This window comes from Schistocerca nitens, chromosome 5 (genome assembly GCF_023898315.1).
Source record: "Schistocerca nitens isolate TAMUIC-IGC-003100 chromosome 5, iqSchNite1.1, whole genome shotgun sequence".
Lineage (NCBI taxonomy): Eukaryota > Metazoa > Arthropoda > Insecta > Orthoptera > Acrididae > Schistocerca > Schistocerca nitens.
The window spans coordinates 669,176,148-669,199,001 of NC_064618.1; the positions used below are offsets into that span (position 1 = coordinate 669,176,148).

The following is a 22,854-nucleotide window of genomic DNA, read 5'->3' on the forward strand; positions in this document are numbered from 1 at the left end:
CCACACTTGACAGTCAATATAAGGCTGAAACTGAGAACAATGTTATTGATAACAACTTGGAAATATGACGGGAAGCTTATGTATTCATTTCACTTAATTTCCACCAAAAGCACTATAATTGCATATTATTCAGACCTAGACTAACACCATATGATAAATGAAGTGAAACAGAAGATACAGTTCTTGAGTATCACATGTAATACTACTTTTATGTATATTGTAATTATAATATTCATATCTTAATGAATAATTTTGGCACTGCCCACAGAAGTTGTTATGATTGTGTATGTGAAGAGATACGATGGTTGTTTCAAAAATAAGGTTCCCATATTTTTTTTTTAGACACAAGGAATTTTTTATTCGAAAAAACTATTACACCCTTGGAAACATTGATCTTTAAGCTATTTTTCCACATAGTCCCTATTTTTTTCTATGCATTTTTTCTGTCGAGTAATCCACTTTTGCATTACCACTTCAAAGAAGTCCGCTGCCCACCCGTTGAGAAACTTGGAAACTTCTTCTTGCAACTCCTTCACCGTCTGGAATTGTAGACCACCTAGGTGCTCCTTCAATTTCAGAAGCAGATGGAAATTGTTGGGTGCCAAATCGGGGCTGTAAGGGGGGGGGGGGTCAATGACATCCCAGCCATATTTCTCGATTAACCCCTTCATTTGTTGTGACACATGTGGACAGGCCTTATGCCTTTGCTGAGTTTTCCCCTACAACGATTTTGGATTGCCCGTCTGAGCTTTTTCAAGGTCTCGCAATAACCTGTCGAGTTTATGGTGGTCCCTCTAGGCATAAAATCAATGAGCAGTACACCACGCCGGTCCCAAAACACCAATGTTGTGATTTTTCCTGCTGACAGCTGCTGTTTAAACTTCTTTGGTGGTGGCGATTCGGTGTATTTCCATTGGCGTGATTGTTGTTTTGCTTCCGGAGTAACGTAATGGCACCACGATTCATCCCTCGTAACAATAGAATCAAGGAAGTCTTCCTTATTCTCATCGCCACTCCAGAACTTACAAGCAGTCTATCCGTTGCTGTTTGTGGACTTCTGAAAGCATGTGCGGCACCCAGCGTGCACACACCTTGTGGTACCTTGCATTTCATTCAATATCCTGTCAATTGAAGCTTCAGAAGCCTCAGAAATTTGAGCAGCCAGTTGCCGCATGGTGATTCGCTGATCTTTGAGCAGGATTTGCTCAACTTTTGCCACAACTTCATCGGAGATTGACGGCCTCCCGCTTCGTTGTTAGTCGTGGACATCCATATGGCCGTTGGCAAACACTCTACACCATTTGCGGACATGTTGAATGCTTATACATGTTTCCCCATACACTTCACTCAATTGCCGATGAATTTCTACAGGTGATAACTTTCTTGCGTGCAAAAATTGGATGACCGCACAAATTTCACATGTGGCGGTGACGACGGGCTCCATTGCTTATGGCTGTCAGGCCGGTACTGACCATTGCAAGGCCATGCTGGTTGTTGGAATCGGTGGTGGGGGATCCAGCGAACACGGTGGTGTTGCCAGATTTCACATTGCACCATGCATGGTAAGGTTACAGAGTTGGGAACCTTACTTGTGAAACAACCCTCGTACCTCTCCTTTTTAGTTAGAAGTGGCATTGAGTAGTACACAGGCATCTATAATGGCATGTGACTAAGAAGGCTGCTGTGTAATGCATCTGCATGAAGAGAGATGGAGCATGCTTTGTGGCTTTGCCAGTGTTGTCTTTGTCTCTGTCCCATGCCTTACACTCCAACCATTGTCTACTCCGGTAACTGGCAATGCTGGGGTAAGGTCCACACAGGGCTGGTGTTTCTGTTTCTGACTCTCCCTTCAAACATGTATATGCTCAGAAAACAGTTTCTGTCATTTCATATAGAAATACATGTCTTGTTTTTGCTTTAGGCCAGGTGCACTCATAATGAACACTACAGTGACTATTTACCTTTATCATACCCAAACTAACATGGAAATCAACACTAAAAGTTCTAAACTAACCCCAAAGTGCATGCTACAAACAGCTACTGCAGAATGATGCTGTTGGCTGTTCCTTGCCACCACTGTGCATTGTGCCACCAGCACCTATCTTATGCACACACCATTATAGGAATTGACAGTGAAGTGTATCTTCAGAGCTGAAAACTAAAAACTCCTTATCCCTCTCTCTCTCTCTCTCTCTCTCTCTCTCTCTCTAAAATGTGTGTGTGTGTGTGTGTGGGGGGGGGGGGGTGTTTTGAGAATTGTTACACATGATGCAGCTAAGAAGTTGTGCAGTAGAACACAAGATTTAATAGCAGAAAACATAGCTTTGGATTCTGACAAGAAAGAAGGTACATTTGCAATTGTTAGCAACACAGAAATGATTTTGTTTGAAAGTACAAAACAATTTTGCTATTATGCAGAGGTAATAGTAAAGTATGACCTTTTAACTAACTAGGAGAAGCAAGATAAAACATGTTACAAAACAGTGACTAGCGCTGTGACATCTACAGCAGCTAAATTATTAGATGTACATGCTTAGTTCTTAACAGCATACAAACAAGCCACTCTTGCAAGTGCTGTGAGATAAGAGGAAGAGAGGTTCAAAAGGATGAGTTTCTTCAACTGTCACTTACATACTTCTTTTTGTGTGGGAAACTAAATGTTTTAATTTCAGCCTGTAGAAAATACACATAATATGAGCTAATTTTGCACTTGAAAAGAGTTTTCTAAATACACTTACATTCAAACTCAATGTTCATAAAACCATTAATTTGGGATTCCTAATCTAATACGACATTGCCATAGTGCTTTGTCAGATGTGTTACAGATACATAAAATCGTTGTGTCAGTCAGTGTACAGTAGCACATTGTGAGGATTTCGTCATTCTGTGGGAACTCCATTGGATTTTAAAGTTTTGAGAGACTGTCCGTTGTCATAAAAAAACTTGGGTTCTATGCATAATGCTGTGAGCTCTATGTCCTTCACATTTCTGTATAATTCAGGAAATTCATAAATGATACACTGAATGTATTGAATCCAGACGGATGACACCTTGTTCTCCCTGAATAGAATGACTGATTTGTAGACTGATTGAATCGGCTTAGTGTTTCATTACTAATGAGAGTTGCCTCTATTCCTGATGATCTGTGTCGTTGCATCACTCTTTTATATCGCATCATATAGCTTTTTGTTTCAGCTGGCTTTCTTTGACACTTAGGCTACTAATATTTTTTGAAGTGGAAGACACATAAATGATCTTAAAACAGAAAGGTGGAACAGATCCAAAAATCCAAACAAAACATCACTAAATGTCAAGTCTTTATAACCAGATATTTCCTTTTTTTAATGTAGAAAAGTAGTCGTCTTGGAAGTTTATCATTAGATGGAGGCCGGCCGGTGTGGCCGTGCGGTTAAAGGCGCTTCAGTCTGGAACCGCGTGACCGCTACGGTCGCAGGTTCGAATCCTGCCTCGGGCATGGATGTGTGTGATGTCCTTTGGTTAGTTAGGTTTAATTAGTTCTAAGTTCTAGGCGACTAATGACCTCAGAAGTTAAGTCGCATAGTGCTCAGAGCCATTTGAACCATTAGATGGAAAAATCACTCTCAATCCTGGTCAAAGAAAGACACTGCAGTATAAGGGAGAATGGAATGGAATGCTAATTTAAACTGTTTGTGTGTTCTGTAGGTTTCTCTCCTTCTTCTGCTTCCCTTTCAATCATATCTCACTTCTCAACACTATTTCATGATTCTGTATATTTTACAGACTTTGTTCTACTGTTTTTGTCCTTTATGTACACCTGCTCCTTACATTTCACTCCACGTAATACTCCAGGTATCCCCATTGTGGTGGATTACTTTTTCTACTGAAATACTTTTCTTGACATTTGAGAAGTCTTGTTTTGTTTGTTTCACATTGTTGTTACATTACCACAGAATATTGTCACTCTTCTGTGTTTCCATTCAAGGTTAAGAGGAATGCATTTCTTTTCTAAGCTTCTACAGCAATCAGGCTACTGTTACTTTTATAAATTTCAGATTGAAGGATGTGATGTTACCTTTCATATAATTTTTGTAAGCAAAATACTTCATTATACTACTGATGTTTATTTTATTTTAAAAAAATGTGTTTGAGGCTCTTGGGTTAGGTGTTATACATACTAAATTTGTAGTTAAACAAGAGCATGTGCGGGCGACTGCTGATTGGAATCCATTGACAAGTTTGTGCATAAGAAAGGCAGTGATAAAGACCCCACAAAGTTATATCCTATGTCATGCAATATGTATGCAGATTAAAATATCCTTTACTTGTGTGTTCCCTATAATTTCATTCCTTGAGCAAATGCTTCTGTGATAGTTCAAGCACTTTATAACCATCGATTTAAAACTCCTTACATGTTACAGTGCAAAAGATATTAGCTCAGCTAATGGCATGAGGGGAAAACAAAGTGTTGCTTATTATGAAAGTAGTATACAACCCAATGTGCGGTTGGATAAGGTTCTCTCAATTGATGAGATTCAGTGGCTTATCCTGGACAGGAAGTTGTCATTCAGTACTATGGGAGCCACAGGCAAGTTTCAGGGGTGTGTAATGAGGCTTTTATTGGCTCATAAGTGGGTAAATGTAAAGTCCCTTGTTCAATTCTCAGTTGATCCTAGAAATTTTTTGCTTTTTTCACCTCTGGCAGTCACTTGCATGTATGCAAAATAGTACATTACACTGTTATTCCGATTGCATGTTAAACTATTAACTCCTCCTGGGTAAGTCTGTTTCAAAGGTTGGAGGAAACAGGGACGTACGGTCTCCAATAAGACCATGCATAGTATTGCACTGTGGTGTTCAAATCGACCTTGGTGACGGCTTTGCATATTGGTCTCCACCACATACTGTTTACAGCTGATATTGTTATCATTCATTATCATTAGAGTATTTCTGCTGCATACAGTATAAATTCAAATGAAATTCCCTGTGTTTGTTACCAAAAATTATGGACCCTAAATTGTGTCGGTTACATTCTGTTTGTTTCATTATTTGTATGTGTTATTTTGTGTTCGTCTCTTAAACTATCTTATATGTGACTTGTTTCTTTTTTAATTTTTTCATTTACAGATATATTCTGTTGTTATGTTATCCTTACTCATATTTATTATTATTGTAACAATCTTGAATGCTTGGTGCTCCACAACTTTAAGATATTTAGTAAGGGACATCATCTGAACAGTATGTGCTGTACTTGAAATCTTTATTTGCTAAACTGGTATACAGCTGGTATACACCAGTTTGGCAAATAAACATTTCAATTGCAGCTCATGGTATATAGAAGATGCCCTTTAATAAACATAATTACTTATCTCTCCTTTGAACATTTATGGAAAGGAAACCCTTCTCAAAGTTTTCATCTACATCTACATCTACATTTACATTTATACTCCGCAAGCCACCCAACAGTGTGTGGCTAAGGGCACTTTACGTGCCACTGTCATTACCTCCCTTTCCTGTTCCAGTCGCGTATGGTTCGCGGGAAGAACGACTGTCTGAAAGCCTCCGTGCGTGCTCTAATCTCTCTAATTTTACATTCGTGATCTCCTCGGGAGGTATAAGTAGGGGGAAGCAATATATCCGATACCTCATCCAGAAACGCACCCTCTCGAAACCTGGCGAGCAAGCTACCCCACGATGCAGAGCGCCTCTCTTGCAGAGTCTGCCACTTGAGTTCGTTAAACATCTCCGTAACGCTATCACGGTTACCAAATAACTCTGTGACGAAACGTGCCGCTCTTCTTTGGATCTTCTCTATCTCCTCCGTCAACCCGATCTGGTACGGATCCCACACTGTTGAGCAATACTCAAGTATAGGTCGAACGAGTGTTTTGTAAGCCACCTCCTTTGTTGATGGACTACATTTTCTAAGGACTCTCCCAATGAATCTCAACCTGGTACCTGCCTTACCAACAATTAATTTTATATGATCATTCCACTTCAAATCGTTCCGCACGCATACTCCCAGATATTTTACAGAAGTAACTGCTACCAGTGTTTGTTCCGCTATCATATAATCATACAATAAAGGATCCTTCTTTCTATGTATTCGCAATACATTACATTTGTCTATGTTAAGGGTCAGTTGCCACTCCCTGCACCAAGTGCCTATCTGCTGCAGATCTTCCTGCATTTCGCTACAGTTTTGTAATGCTGCAACTTCTCTGTATACTACAGCATCATCCGCGAAAAGCCGCATGGAACTTCTGACGCTATCTACTAGGTCATTTATATATATTGTGAAAAGCAACGGTCCCATAACACTCCCCTGTGGCACGCCAGAGGTTACTTTAACGTCTGTAGACATCTCTCCATTGATAACAACATGCTGTGTTCTGTTTGCTAAAAACTCTTCAATCCAGCCACACAGCTGGTCTGATATTCCGTAGGCTCTTTGTTTATCAGGCGACAGTGCGGAACTGTATCGAACGCCTTCTTGAAGTCAAGAAAAATAGCATCTACCTGGGAGCCTGTATCTAATATTTTCTGGGTCTCATGAACAAATAAAATGAGCTGGGTCTCATACGACCGCTGTTTCCAGAATCCATGTTGATTCCTACATAGTAGATTCTGGGTTTCCAAAAACGTCATGATACTCGAGCAAAAAACATGTTCTAAAATTCTACAACAGATCGACGTCAGAGATATAGGTCTATAGTTTTGCTCATCTGCTCAACGACCCTTCTTGAAGACTGGGACTACCTGTGCTCTTTTCCAATCATTTGGAACCTTCCGTTCCTCTAGAGACTTGCCGTACACGGCTGTTAGAAGGGGGGCAAGTCCTTTCGCGTACTCTGTGTAGAATCGAATTGGTATCCCGTCAGGCCCAGAGGACTTTCCTCTGTTGAGTGATTCCAGTTGCTTTTCTATTCCTTGGACACTTATTTCGATGTCAGCCATTTTTTCGTTTGTGCGAGGATTTAGAGAAGGAACTGCAGTGCGTTCTTCCTCTATGAAACAGCTTTGTAAAAAGGTGTTTAGTATTTCAGCTTTACGCGTGTCATCCTCTGTTTCTATCCATCATCATCCCGGAGTGTCTGGATATGCTGTTTCGAGCCACTTACTAATTTAACGTAAGACCAGAACTTCCTAGGATTTTCTGTCAAGTCGGTACATAGAATTTTACTTTCGAATTCACTGAACGCTTCACGCATAGCCCTCCTTACGCTAACTTTGACATCGTTTAGCTTCTGTTTGTCTGAGAGGTTTTGGCTGCGTTTAAACTTGCAGTGAAGCTCTCTTTGCTTTCGCAGTAGTTTCCTAACTTTGTTGTTGTACCACGGTGGGTTTTTCCCCACCCTCACAGTTTTACTCGGCACATACCTGTCTAAAACGCATTTTACGATTGCCTTGAACTTTTTCCATAAACACTCAGCATTGTCAGTATCGGAACAGAAATTTTCGTTTTGATCTGTTAGGTAGTCTGAAATCTGCCTTCTATTAATCTTGCTAAACAGATAAACCTTCCTTCCTTTTTTTATATTCGTATTAACTTCCATATTCAGGGATGCTGCAACGGCCTTATGATCACTGATTCCCTGTTCTGCACATACAGAGTCGAAAAGTTCGGGTCTGTTTGTTATCAGTAAGTCCAAAATCTTATCTCCATGAGTCGGTTCTCTGTTTAATTGCTCGAGGTAATTTTCGGATAGTGCACTCAATATAATGTCACTCGATGCTCTGTCCCTACCACCCGTCCTAAACATCTGAGTGTCCCAGTCTATATCTGGTAAATTGAAATCTCCACCTAACACTATAACATGCTGAGAAAATTTATGTGAAATGTATTCCAAATTTTCTCTCAGTTGTTCTGCCACTAATGCTGCTGAGTCGGGAGGTCGGTAAAAGGAGCCAATTATTAACCTAGCTCGGTTGTTGAGTGTAACCTCCACCCATAATAATTCACAGGAACTGTCCACTTCTACTTCACTACAGGATAAACTACTACTAACAGCGACAAACACGCCACCACCGGTCGCATGCAATCTATCCTTTCTAAACACTGCCTGTGCCTTTGTAAAAATTTCGGCAGAATTTATCTCTGGCTTCAGCCAGCTTTCTGTACCTATAACGATTTCAGCTTCGGTGCTTTCTATCAGCGCTTGAAGTTCCGGTACTTTACCAACGCAGCTTCGACAGTTTACAATTACAATACCGATTGCTGCTTGGTCCCTGCATGTCCTGACTTTGCCCTGCACCCGTTGCGGCTGTTGCCCTTTCTGTACTTGCCCAAGGCCATCTAACCTAAAAAACCGCCCAGCCCACGCCACACAACCCCTGCTAGCCGTGTAGCCGCTTGTTGCGTGTAGTGGACTCCTGACCTATCCAGCGGCACCCGAAACCCCACCACCCTATGGTGCAAGTCGAGGAATCTGCAGCCCACACGGTCGCAGAACCGTCTCAGCCTCTGATTCAGACCCTCCACTTGGCTCTGTACCAAAGGTCCGCAGTCAGTCCTGTCGACGATGCTGCAGATGGTGAGCTCTGGTTTCATCCCGCTAGTGAGACTGGCAGTCTTCACCAAATCGGATAGCCGCCGGAAGCCAGAGAGGATTTCCTCCGATCCATAGCGACACACATCATTGGTGCCGACATGAGTGACCACCTGCAGATGGGTGCACCCTGTACCCTTCATGGCATCCGGAAGGACCCTTTCCACATCTGGAATGACTCCCCCCCCCCGGTATGCACATGGAGTGCACATTGGTTTTCTTCCCCTCTCTTGCTGCCATATACCTAAGGGGCCCCATTACGCGCGTGACGTTGGAGCTCCCAACTACCAGTAAGCCCACCCTCTGCGACCGCCCGGATCTTGCAGACTGAGGGGCAACCTCTGGAACAGGACAAGCAGCCATGTCAGGCCGAAGATCAGTATCAGCCTGAGACAGAGCCTGAAACCGGTTCGTCAGACAAACTGGAGAGGCCTTCCGTTCAGCCCTCCGGAATGTCTTTCGCCCCCTGCCACACCTTGAGACGACCTCCCACTCTACCACAGGTGAGGGATAGCCTCAATGCGGGCAGTATCCCGGGCAACCACAGTCGTAGTCCGATCGGGGGATGCGTGGGACGAGCTGGCCGTCCCCGACAAACCCCCATCCGGACCCCCACAGTGATGCCCATTGGCAACAGCCTCAAGCTGTGTGACCAAAGCTAACACTGCCTGAAGCTGGGAGCGAAGGGATGCCAACTCAGCCTGCATCCGAACACAGCAGTTGCAGTCCCTATCCATGCTAAAAAGTGTTGTGCAAAGAACGTCTGAACTAATCTACAGAGAGCGCAAACAAATCGACACAAAATTTAAACGGTTATTAAAATAAAAGATTGCCTAGTAAATGCAGTAATGCTGCTACTTGCGCACTGCTGACACACTGCTCGGCGGCGGAAGGAGACTACGCGATTTTACACCATTCAGGTACTAAAACGCGATGCTACAACTCTCAAATACTATAATACGCCCGAAATTTATGAATTAAACAATGCAAGTACCAAAAACACGCAAAGAAATTAAGAATTAAACTATGTAACAAATGAGTGAGCTAGGAATATACGAGTTGCTGCTGCAGCTGCTTATCCAATGGCGGCAGGGAGCAGTTTTCAGCTGCCATCTTTAATGTTTTATCTTGAATCCTTTTTTACCGTTTCCTCTGCTCATTCTGTATGTAAATGTGAGTGACATAGTCAACAGATTATCATTTGCAGCTTTCACTTTTCTTCATTTTGCATAGTGTCTGTGTGGCACTGGCTCCCTTTGGGGAAATGATTTGCTTTCGGCATTTTTCTTCTACTTTATTACCATTTTGATCCTTGTACATTTCTTTGCAGCTGTGTGGTTACTATTGTGCATCTATTAATCACTTTAAAATATCTGTCTCTCTGGTTTTGTGTGTGTGTGTGTGTGTGTGTGTGTGTGTGTGTGTGTGTGTGTGTGTGTGTGAGAGGGGGGGCATTTTCTTCTGTTTCATTTGCATGCAGTATTCCAGTTATTTCTGCAAATAGATTTTTCTTTAAATTAACACTGTAACTTTTTTGAAGGTGAGGGTGACAATAATAAGTGAAGCACAAGCCAATGCACTTTTAAAAAGTGATAAAGTTTCAAAAGGTGATGCTAGTGGTGAAATTCTGAACAACACTGGTACCATGGAGTACCATCAGGCTACGAGACAACTTTCTGTCAGCTTCAGGTAGGAGCAGTTTAAGAGATCCCTTACAAGTAAGAATAGTGAAATCATTCACTTTGTTTTCCATGATGAAATGTTACATTTATGGTGGCATCTTTCTGTATATTACTTTAGAAGTAGTTTTGGACAGTACCAAATAAATTTTCATTAAAATAACTTTGTAAATGACGTTTCACTGAGCCGAGTGGCAGGGGTTTGCTGCCAGCCAATCCTAGTTGTTTCTTTAGTGCCATTTGCTTGCTGTGTTGTCTAATTTGGAGGTCAAGCAAAGCCTTGTTATGAGTGGCTGGCTGCAAGTCAACAACACTGCTCCTCAACTCCGCATCCTGTCAGTTACAAAATTATTTAATTTGAACAATACCAGCTACATAGTTTTGATTATAATTTTGTTCACTAACAGAAAATTCATCATTCTTCTGTTTAGAAATATGCAGCTTAAAAAAATAAAACGTGCGGAGAAGAAAGGTACAGAATCTGTAATGGATGAAAAGTTCTCATTGCTTTTCCAGTCACAGTTCTCAGTTGGTGGTGGAGAGCTTGTATTCCAGGTACTATGACATACACAGCTATGCTACTTGTCTTTGGTTCTGTTACATATTTTTGCTTACATATTCGTAAATTTTATGTCGTGTTTAGGTGTGGACTCTTTCCCTACCTGTTGTTGTCATTGTTCACGGTAATCAAGAACCTCATGCACATGCTACTGTTACTTGGGACAATGCTTTTGCTGAACCCGGAAGAATACCATTTGCAGTACCAGATAAAGTGCCGTGGTCAAAAGTTTCAGATGCTCTCAATATGAAATTCAAAGCAGCTACAGGGCGTTTTTTGACAGAAGAGAATCTCAGATTTCTTGCAGAAAAAGCCTTCAGGTAAATACTTTGTCACAGTCTCAAAGTTTCTCACAGGTATATATTTGCCTTTACTTTTAGAAATAAGAATGTTGTAAAGTATAAGGATTGTAAGGTGCTGTAGCCATTTTGTAAAGTTTTGTTTTTATGTTTACTTGGAGTTCTTTTTTTAAGGCAACTCGTGGATTCAGCATTACCTATTGCAATTCTTTTTGAATCTGTTCTATATGACAGGTGTTATAAATTCAACAGATTCTGACTAGAGACCCATAAAACTTGTGTGAACATCTTTTTCCCTCAACTGAAGCTGTGCACAAATGTGTCCAAACTCAGTTAGGTAAATCACTCCCATCACTATTGCTATAGTGCTTACATGTAACGCATTTTGGCACCTGTGGGTTCCACATTAGGTGTACTTTGCTTCTTACATTATTTCCCATGCTTTTGGGTGATATGACATTTCAGGATGGGAAAGTGTATTCCATAGAAGGTGAAAGACATATTTCTGGAGGTTGTATTGACAACAAATCACATTACTTCACTTGAGGTGCCTGCTTTAGCATAGATCAACATAGTTAATCCTCTTTGCCAGGGACAGCCAAAAACTCTACATGCATGTGGACCTCTTCCACCCATGTGGATCTCTCTCACTTGATTGCAGTCTTGAGAGGGAAGTAGGGAAACTGCAAGATTTTCAGTATTATTTAAGCATTTTTGGTGCTCTGGCAACATAATAAATTTTATGTCTGGTACAAAAGAGTTGGCATGCAGCCATACAGAGTTTCTCAGATTTTCATCACTCGGGTTACTGTGTAATTTGTAACTTACTTTGTTTCATAATAAGAACAAATGCCTTTCATGCATATATGTTGATCGAAACATTGATATCACATTTGCAACTTCGTTACGGAAACTCTTCCCAGGGAAAACATTGTAGAACTCCTGGACAGCTTTAATGTGAAAGAAGTGGTCTTTTAAATGGGAATTACATGGCAGATTGATGAATTTCATCTGGACTTGCATAGGGGCACTTTCAACTGAAACGGCAAATGGCCTTAAAACAGATGTAAAATTGGCAATATCATTGAAATATTTAGAAAACTGTTCCTGTAATCCTTTCAACACCATATTAATGAATTCTTAAAATTTTGCATTTTCCTTAATGCCAGTGAGCTTAGCGTTTATCAGAAGTTATCCCTTCCACAATGTGACTCTTTTTAAATGTGTCCACTTTCAGTAAAAGCAGAAATATGTTACTTTTAGTCTTGCAACCTCTTGCTGAGGGCAGGCTGCAGTCAGCATCATCTAAAATGCAAGGTCTACAATCCATTCCAGATCTTCTAATTTTCTTTCCTGCTTTCCTTTCTCCTTCAGAAATTCAACAGTAGTGGGTCTTAAATTGGAAAATGGTTCCAGGCATTCATCTTGACTGATCCAATGTACTTCACAGTGATATATAGTGTGTCCACGCTCTTCATTCAGTTCCTTCAAAAATGATTGCAAATGATAGTTTAATAATGCAAGTAAATTCAGAATAATATTTCTACCACCAATTTCATCACATGTACCATGCGTGAAAATTTAGCACAAAATGCTTCTTGATGTCCAGAACAATGAATCCTGTACAATTGTTTATCAGTCATAATTTTTTAGTTTTTCATTGCCACCTAAGTCTTTAAATTCTTTCTGCATGGTGTTGTAAAACCATTCCACACTACATTTGTTGTTCTTGTCGATGGTGAGACTGTATAATAGATATTGAAAATTCAACTTTTTCTCTTCTCTAATTCCCATTCATTTGTAAAGGCTTATGATGATAGATTGCTAGACAGCCTCTCTTCGTGCAGGTAAGAAGTAGATCTGTGGACTTACTTTATACCACAAACAAATAGTGAAGGATGAGCAGTGTTGGCACCACAATTCTGCCAAACTGAAGAAAGTAGTGCCCACAAAAAAGACACACCAAATACCATAAGAAAAAGTACCACATCATGCTGCTAAATGAAATGTCGCACTGTACCAAATAGTTCCAAAAAGGACTGAGCAAAACCAAGATGTATTAAGCAGTGCTGAGACAGACTGAGGCTCAGAGTACATGTGTGCAGCACATTATGCGTGTGTGCAGTTTGGCACAACGTTGCCAACCGTGATCTATACTGTCTCTACTGCTACTTATCTTCTACACCGAGCGGGATAGCGCAGTGGTTAGCACACAGGTCTCGCTTTTGGGAGGCCAATAGTTCAAACCTTTGTCAGACCTTCCTGATTTAGGTTTTCTGTGATTTTTCTAAATTACTTAAGTCTAATGCTGGGGTGTTTTCCTGGTAATGGTATGGTTGCTTTCGTTCTCCATTCTTCCCCAATCCGAGCTTGTGCTCTGGCTTTGATGACCTCATTGTTGATGGGACGTTAAACACTAATCTCCTCTTCCTCCACTTATTCTCCACGTCAGGTTGGTACAGTGACATTTGGTCACTGATTACAATTTTGAATATCAGTAGTGTGGGTAGGTGGCTCAGTCATTAAGTGTCAGACTATTCAGACTATGGTCCGTGGTCGGATTTGTGGTCAGTCCTTGTATTTTTATTTGTCCCTTATCTTTTCTGTTACCTCTGGTAATGTTCATGAAGCTTAAAATGCCAAGCTGGGCTGTGGTTCAGAGTCTTCGTTTGGCTGTAGGTCCCCTCATAACTGGCTAGATAAGTCAGCCAAAGGTCAGAGCAAGCCAAGGGCATACCACCTCCAACAGGACCATTCCTATTAAAGCGTCATGTTTGTTAATTGACTACTTTATTATTTTTACCTATTGGACATAGATACTTCAATCATTTCCTTCAAGTACTGTACCTGTTGTTCTTGTAATATAATTGCAGGATGAACTCTATTAAAACTCATTGCGTGTAACAAATGCACTCTTGGCTGCAGTGAATATCCTCTTCAATCATTCTGTAAACATAAATTTTTTTTTTCTTTGCCAGTAACTGTTGGAGGTAGGCAGTTGCAACTTTCATGTTAAATAAAATTTATTTTGCATCTGAATTAATTTAACTAATGAAATTCTGAGACGATGCAAACTGTGATAATTCATGTTACTAATTCAGGCTCGAACCGAGTTTCAGAATCGAAAAAAGGTCTTTCACACACGTGTTGCTCGAAATATTATTGCACTTTCACAACCTCATTATGGACACGTGAAAACACTTATCTGAAGAAAACAATGTAGACATCTGAAGAAAACAATGTAGACATTCTGATCATTTTTAATGTAAAAGGATTTGCCTTTAAAATGGAAATTACACTGCAGATCAATCAGTTACACCTGCACATGCCCAGGGACACTTTCTACTGAAACGGCAAATGGTCTAGAAGACAACTCGAAAACAGATGTAGGATTGGCACAATGCCTTCAAAACATTTAGAAAACTACTCTTGTAATTCTTTCAAGGCCACAATGAATTCTTCAAACCTAGCATTTTCTTTAACGCCAGTGAACTTAGGGAAATGGACTGTGTTTGTCAGTATTTGTCCCTTCTGTAGTGTGATTTTCTTTTTAAATGCATTCCCATCAAATGAGAAATAAATTATTTCTTAATTTGAAATTTGGTACTATAGGCATGGTGCAGTCAAGTCTTCCTAAAATTCTTGGTTTGCAATCCAGTTCCAGATGATCCTGCCCTCCTTCTTCCTTTATAAATTCAGCAATAGCAGGTTTTAAATTGAAAAATTGTTACAAATGTGCTCAGTGATTTAATCAATGTACTTTGCTGTAATATATAAAATCTCCATACTCTTCTTTCAGTTCCATCAAAAACTATTGCAACTGACAAAGGAATAATGTGTGTGACTTCAGAAATTTTACTGTTCGTACCACCAGTTTCTTCATGTGGTCCATGCCTGCAAATTAAGCACAAAGTGCTTCTTGATGTACAGAACAATGAATTCCATCTGTAGATTGTTGTAATTTTTTGCTCTTTCATTGTCAGCTAAATCTTTAAATTCTTTCCGCATGGTACTGTATTGTCATTTCATAGCAGATTTGCAGTATACATCATACAATTTTAGTATATAATTTGCAATATGTATTACTATATAAAGGCACTTTATTCTTTAAAAAAGTAGTTAGCAAAAATCTCAAAGTTCTTCCCCAACCTACTTCAAACTTTTTTATGATACTCTAGTAAATGAAGGGGCAGCATTGTTAGCAAAAATCATGAAAAGTTCTTGACCAATTTACTTGAAATTTTTGCTTGATACTCTAATATTTGGACAGACTTAGACTATATATATATTTTTAAACAACGACGTACAGGTTCTGTTAAAACTGACTGCAAGAGATATACTCAGTATGCCATTTAACTATTCATGTTAACCCCTTTCAATTTCCAATCAGGATTTGTTGGCAGTATCAATAAACAAAGCTCAAGGTCAGAGGAGGGGGAGAAGACGAAATGGGCAGGAGGGGAGAAAATGGTTTAGGAAGAGGGGGAAGGAATGAAGGAATAGAATGACAGGGGGGAGGAGGAGGAGGAGGAGGGAGAGAGAGGGGCAGATATAGGAGGTGATGGACATAGAAATGGGGAAGAACGAGAGATGGACGAAGAGAGGTGGGGGAGGGAGGGGAGTGGGAAGAGAAGATGGGCAGAGAGAGGGGACAGGGGAAGGATTGTATAGCCAATTCCCATGTATATTTAGCAGTTGTGAAGCATTGTTGGGTTCGCTAGTTTACATTACAGTGTCACATTTGAGCATAAGTTGCTGCATTGTAAATTGGTGTCATTCTGGAGTGTTGTATTTTGTTTGTACTGTGAGAAGTTCCGTTTGGAAAAGTGTCTTGGGGAAGTTTCATTTCTGGGTGTGTTTAGTTGCACAATAATTTGTCTCTGCTGTTAGCGATATTGCATTGAGATACATAAAAATACAAATTCTGTGACAATGTTCTCCATAGAAGACAGGCATGAGGGTAATTAATGTCTAGAGAAGGTAAGGTGCAACATTTACTGGAGTAAGGGGTTTGCATTGTATAGGGAGAAAATTACGTTTATGAGTCAGTTTCACTATTTATCCTTCAAGGTTTTCTACATATGAATTTTGTACCCATACCTATTGCTTCATTTGCATGTTTTTAAAATTATTCAATGGTTAGAGCTTGCTTATTTGTGCAGATGCTAAATTAAAAAAGAAGTAATGTTTTGCTATGTCAACAGAACTGTGATTTAAATATACTCTTTTCATTCTTTACTTGGAGGTGTTTTGTTGGAAAATGTCACTTTTAAATGATTTAATCTTTCACTTTTCTATTTTCCATACTAGGAATCCCCAAGTGGCAGACTACAGTGGTATGCTGCTTAGTTGGTCACAGTTCTGCAAGGAACCACTTCCAGACAGAAACTTCACTTTTTGGGAATGGTTCTTCGCTGTGATGAAACTAACAAAGGAACATTTAAGAGGCCCATGGATGGATGAGTAAGATGCATTTTATTGCCTGCACTGTTAACTCATTTGATAGTGTAGAGCAGTTACACAAATACATTATCATTCAGAATGAAATGTTGCATAGATACTGTGTAGAGTTATCCAATTCAAAACTATGTGGTGGAAGAAAAAACATATTCTCTCTTTGGAGACCAAGTCCAAGCATAGCTCGGGTCACAACTTAGTGTTACAGAGACCATGCCCAAATATAGTTTTCTTGACATTCAAAAAGGGACTCATTCATATGAAAACACAACCTGCCCCTTGACTGATACTGCCTTCTGTTGTCAGTTTCTCTAGTTGTTAAGGGGGGAAAAAAATTAGCGAGCATAACAGCTGTTGTCGTGTCATGAATGGCTGAGCCAGAATGATCTTATTGACATAATTAATCGTTTTTTCTCGTTAGATTTTTCAGTTTGATGTAATTCTGCTGCAAATACGCCAGGTTTATTGAGTGAGCAAGAAATTTTGGAAGCTCAAGAGTAAGAATTGTGTAATAACTCGCGTCATAGTTTTTTGTTGGGAGGATAATTATACTTTCTGTTTTCATTATTTTAAAATTTGTAATGTGTCTAGGAAGTACAGTAAATATGAAAAATAAAACATGAAGCCTGCCCATTTTTAGTACATATTGCTCTTGACGCTATGTCAATTGCATATGTGCCAGTAATGCTTTAAATAACAGCATAAACGGCCGGTCTCGTAGGCGTGGTATTCTTCTTAAGTGGCTGGCCTTCAAAGTGTTAAACACTGTTCACTAATGTAAAAATGTGTGACTGGGCTTCCAGATTGGAATAATTGAACAGAAACTCATAAACTTCACTTCTTTAAGCAAAATAGGCAGTATAATTTAAACTTTTAAATGTTTTCATATGGAGTGTGCACTCTATTAGGGAGCAATGAAAGTGATGGCTGGCGGGGTGGGGGGCTGCTAACCTGCCCATTGTCTTCCCTCTGTTTCTGGTGACAGTGAGAAACCTTTTGGCCCAGTCCAGCTTGGCCAGTGTATCTAAGCATACATTGTTGCCACAGTTTCATTTCTGCCACAAGTGCTGTCGAGGTAGCATCATAAGAAGGAACGACACCTGAAAGAACATCTGTCATAAAAGGGGTTTATTTAAGGGGTTGATATGGCAACACTGCTCTTAATTCATATTACCCTTAGCACAGCTCAGCTATAGTTTGCCTGGTTTGGCTTTTTGTGCAAGTGGAAGTCTTCTACCTTGTGAAAACTGAAGTATAAGCTGAGAAAATTAATGGGGGAAGCATTCATTGTTAAAAGATTGTTAGCCTACACATCCCTTTTCTGTGCAAAATTGTATAAAATACTACCATCTGCTATACAAGATTGCATTTATTGATAATATTTGCCGTAGTGCCATGGAACAATAGCAGGTTAACACGGAATATGATACATAATACACAGTCTCACTTGCATATTATAATTTATTGAAGACCAAGTTTGGATGACAGTTATCCTTTATCAAGTTTGAAAGTTAATAGTGTATGTTTGCTGTCTGTAACTGGATGTAAATAAATTGTTAAGTGCAAGTAAGACAGTACGCCAAGTACTGCATTCATTGATACCAAGGTGAAGACAAACTATCTTCTCTACCAACGGCGGTAATGCCACGACATTAAACAAATTTCTTCTTGCTATAAGTGTTTGCATATTATTTTTGTGTAGCAGTATTATGCTGGGAAAAAGACAGGAGGGGTAGTGAGAGAGAGCCAGAAAAATGTGTTAAAATCTGTTTCAATTTTTATTTTTGGAGGTGAGGAAGAATGTATGCAGAGAATGGAAAGAATGACTTTCATTATGAGAAGAAAAGATGTAGTTAGTTGTAAGAACAGGCAGGATGGTTAATTTTTCGTGGCACAATGGTAGCATGGTGCTATTAAATGTAACATTTACAAGTATACTGTAAATTTAATATGGAAGGATGAGGATAGATCCTCAGACAAATTTCACATGCCATTTTCCAGTTCCATTTGATTTCCTTAGAACTGATTATAGGTTATATTTAAGGTGTGTGGATGAGATTTTAATGTTCAATGTTTTGTGTTTGTTGTGTTGCAGTATATACATTTTGTAGATTCTCTGCTGAAAGCAATAAAATGTGTGTACACTTAGAGAAACAATTTGAACATAGTACTGTGTGGAATTCTTTGCTTCCATTAAATTTGCCCAAACAGGCAGTAGGTATCACCTACTGTCATGTCATCCTCTACCGATAGGCACAACTGGATGCAGATATGGAGTGGCATTTGGTCGGCAAACCTATCTCACGGCCATTGTCAATTTACTTCTCAGTCAGGTAGCTCCTCAGTTGACATAACAAGGACTGAGTGCACACTATTTGCCAACAGTGCTTGACAGATCCAGACAGTGATCTATCAAAATTCTATCCAAGCCCAGCAGCACTTAACTTTGGTGACCTGATGGGTATTGGTATTACCATTGCAGCATGGCTGTTGACAATGTTATAATGAGTTATACTAAACAGGCAGTACATTGTAAATAAAAATTCACATTTGTGGGACTCATCACTGCAATTTCTCTCTTAGTTAAATGTGAGAATTTCTGCAAATGATATTTACCCATTAGGTTTAGTTCATCAGAACTGGATTAAATGTATGAAGTGGAGTTAGAAATCAGTTGTTATTTGATAGTTGGAAAAGAGTTTACTATTTGGAGAAATCCAAAAAATAGGTAAAATTAATCCTAAAACTACGAGACACATCACATCTCCATCATCAGTCTCACAAATGGTTTGCAGCTATCCACCTAGATCTATTAATTTATGCATAATTAGATACCCTTGCACCATGTGCAGCATGATCTAAAAGTGCCACTCTTGGTCAAACTATCTTCTCTTGTAATGTTCCCTCTAAGACATTCACGAGGAACAGGTTGTGTTGTAGTATGTGACCAATTCATTTGTGTCTCCCTTGCTCTATTGTTCTCCTAAATGACTTTTCTTCCCACTTTTTTGCAGGACTTCCTGGTTGTTGGTTTTATCTGTCCACTTTATGTGTAACAGACACATCTGGCATCACACCCCAAATGCACCGAGAGGTTACATTTAATTTTTGCCTGTTGTCCATGTTTCACAACTATGCAGTGCTGGTGAAGGCTATGGAATGGAATAAAATGTTTTTCTTAGACAATGCAGTATCAGCTGTAGGAATATTAGTGTAAACAATTTCGTGTATGCAAGGTAGACAGGCATAGTCAGCACTGATGAAATTGTATAACTAAAATCAGGAAAGGAGTGAAACTTAACAGTTTTTCAGTCAGTGAGGCAACAATCAAAATTGGTGTGTAATCCAGCTATGAAGGGTATTTAGTGTGTTGCATAAAAGTAATTAATTGAGCAAAATTGGAGTCCAATAGAAAATTAATTATCCATTGTAATCACCCAGAATTATCTCCATTATTTAAATTTCAGTATAATTCTCTTCCAGATCATTGTCAAAAATTGTTAAATATGATTAACTGTTGATTGGTCTTTCAAAAACAACTTTCTTCTAACACATTTTTCAATCCATTGTGTGTGAAAATTAAACACTGTCAGTACAATACAGTAACTATTTTTCACATTACATCCAGTCTGTGAGCTGTCACACACAACCTCCTCTCATCCTGTCCCTCCTCCAAGACCCACCCTGCTGGTCTGGGGGCTAGAATAGGCCCGAGGTATCCCTGCCTGTTTTAAGAGGTGACTATTTTCGGCCCTATAAATTCAGGTCCCATTTTATGGTTTGACCTGCTATTTTCCAAATTCTACTGAAGTGCGGGCCTTATGGGGAAGGAAGCCTTACGTGGTGCACGAGTTATCCATAGTGCTCTTAGATACAATCTCCTGAACCTTTTGTCATGGCTTTGCATCTCCACCTGCAATTCAACTATTTGGACGAAGACACTTTCCGGGGTATGTCGTATTCTTCTGTTGTCTCCTGTCCTCTTTTGCCCCCATGACAGTATTGGATTTCTCTGTGCGCAGTATGCAGCATGGTAGCCAGTCCGTTGTGGTGGGGCCATCATGTACCCGTTTGGCGGTAGCCCCCTGACAACACAGGGATCGCACTGCTGACGCCTGAGTTGGAAACTCCCCACGTATGGCAAGGAGTAGATGCCTGCCTCCCTGGGGCATCAGGACTCCCGGCAACTCCCATGATGCCAGATGACCTTTGCTGTGGCTGGGTGGCGCCCGTGGGGACAGCACCTGATTGGAGTGGGTGGCATCAGGGTGGATGACCTGCAATGAAGTGGACTAAGTCATCTCTTTCTGGTGACCATACGGTGCCAGCAGTCTCTAAGAAGGGCAAGATTGAGTACAATGCTGACAGATATGACCCTAAATCATTTCACTCCCTCGCTACATCATGGGAGGAACGTAGGGTTATAGAAAGAAGAGAGCCATATTCGCCTCAGTATTTAGTCTGTAGCAGAAAAGATGGGGACTCATTTCTACCTATGAAGACTCAATTTTTTGTTGAACATCGTGAGGGTAAGTTTTGGGGAAGTGAAAGCAGTGCAGTCTTCATTCAGAGAGCATCCCCAGCCCAATCCCGGGTGTTACTCGCTTGTGACCGGCTGATATTCCTGTATCTGTCACTCCCCGTAAAAGCCTCAACATGGTCCAGGGGATTATTTTCCATCGCAACCTCCTCTTGCAGTCTGACGACGAGCTTCACGCCAATCTAGAACGGTGGGGTGTTCGTTTCATCGGACGTGTTCACAGGGGACTCAAAGACAACAGGGTTGCTACCAGTGCCTTCATCTTGGCCCTTGAGGGTGATTCATTGCCTGAAAAGTCAAGGTGATGTTTTACTGCTGTGATGTTAAACCATACATCCCTCCCCCTACGTGATGCTTTAAGTACTGGAAATTTGGGAACATGTCAAGACTGCAGATGTCCACTGCATCCAGATACTCCCTGTGCGCCTCCTCCCACTTGTATCAACTGCAGACAGCAGCACTCCTCCTTCTCGCCAGACTGCACAGTACTCGAAAAGGAGTGGAAAATCATGGAGTACTAGACCCTGGACCAGTTGACTTACCAAGAGGCTAAACATAAATTTGAACGTTTACACCATGTTCGGTTGACGTCGTTGACGTCCACATACGCTGCAGCTATATTACCATCGCCATCAAAAATACCAGTCGTACCACATTCTATGCCACGAACAGTGGGCCCTCTGTGCCTCCAGAATACATCCACCCCCATGTTGGTAGGGGGAAAATCTTCTGTTGCTCCCAAAGTACATACTTCGGGAGCTGCGCCCCCACAAATGCAGGGGACATTGGTCCCCTCACCCGTCTGGAGAAGCAATAGCCTCCTCTGGGTCCTCTCGTGTGGAAAGTGTCCCTTGGGACCCTCTCTCCTGAGGTCTCCACTAACGTCACAGCAGACACTCACCAGTGGCTAAAGGAGCCAAAAGCTGCTGGACAAAGAGCTTCACGGTCTTCCTCCGTGCCTGAAGCTGCTTCGGAGAAGTCCTCCCAGCAAGTCCCTAAAGAGAAGTGAGAGGGCAAGCAAACAAAGAAGTCTGCTAAGAAAAAGGGCCCTCTGGTGGCCCCAACACCACCACTCCCTACCAGTTCTACACCTGCGGATGAGGTGGAGATCTCAGCGTCCCTTGAGGACCTGGATCTCACTGATGCCTCATCAACAATAGGAATGGATACAAATACTCAGTTGGTGGTGGCAGGTGATCCTGAGGTGTAACCTGCCTCCTTGCATGCTTCATGCCTTCCCATACTCATGATAACGTCATCCTCCAGTGGAATTGCTGTGGTTTTTTCCACCACCTGGCTGAGCTACGCAGCTGTTTAGCTTTACACCTGCTTTGCATTGCCCACCAGGAAACCTGGTTCCCGGCAATGCGGACCCCTGCCCTTCGCTTCTGTAGAGGATATTACAAGAACTATAGCGACTATAATAGTGTGTCAGAAAGAGTTTGTGTCTATGTCCTGAACTCAGTATGCATTGAACCTGCGCCCCTCAAACCCCTCTTGAAGCTGTGGCTGTCAGAATAAGGACGACACAGGAAATAACTGTCTGCAATGTATATCTTCCTCCAGATGGTGCATATCCCTGAACGCATTGGCTGCACTGATTCATCAACTCCCTAAACCTTACCTACTTTTGGGAGATTTTAACGCTCATAACTCCTTGTGGGGTGGTACTGTGTTTGACTTCTGCCTCTTAAATACTGGGGTCCCCACACATTTCAGTCTGGCTCATGGCGTGTACTCAGTCATTGATTTATCCCTCTGTAGCCCAGGGCTTCTCCCATCTGTCCACTGG

The 22,854-nt window shown here is 40.8% G+C and overlaps 1 protein-coding gene across 5 annotated transcripts in view; it reads left to right on the forward strand.

Moving 5' to 3' along the window:
• LOC126259950 (signal transducer and activator of transcription 5B) overlaps positions 1 to 22,854 on the forward strand; it is a 147,776-nt gene that overhangs the window by 51,874 nt on the left and 73,048 nt on the right. For all 5 annotated transcript variants that reach the window (XM_049957057.1, XM_049957054.1, XM_049957055.1 and 2 more), the window contains 4 exons: positions 10,069 to 10,217; positions 10,639 to 10,762; positions 10,851 to 11,086; positions 16,376 to 16,528. In XM_049957057.1, coding sequence (XP_049813014.1) covers positions 10,069 to 10,217; positions 10,639 to 10,762; positions 10,851 to 11,086; positions 16,376 to 16,528 — 662 coding nt within the window. The remainder of the gene's footprint in view (positions 1 to 10,068; positions 10,218 to 10,638; positions 10,763 to 10,850; positions 11,087 to 16,375; positions 16,529 to 22,854) is intronic.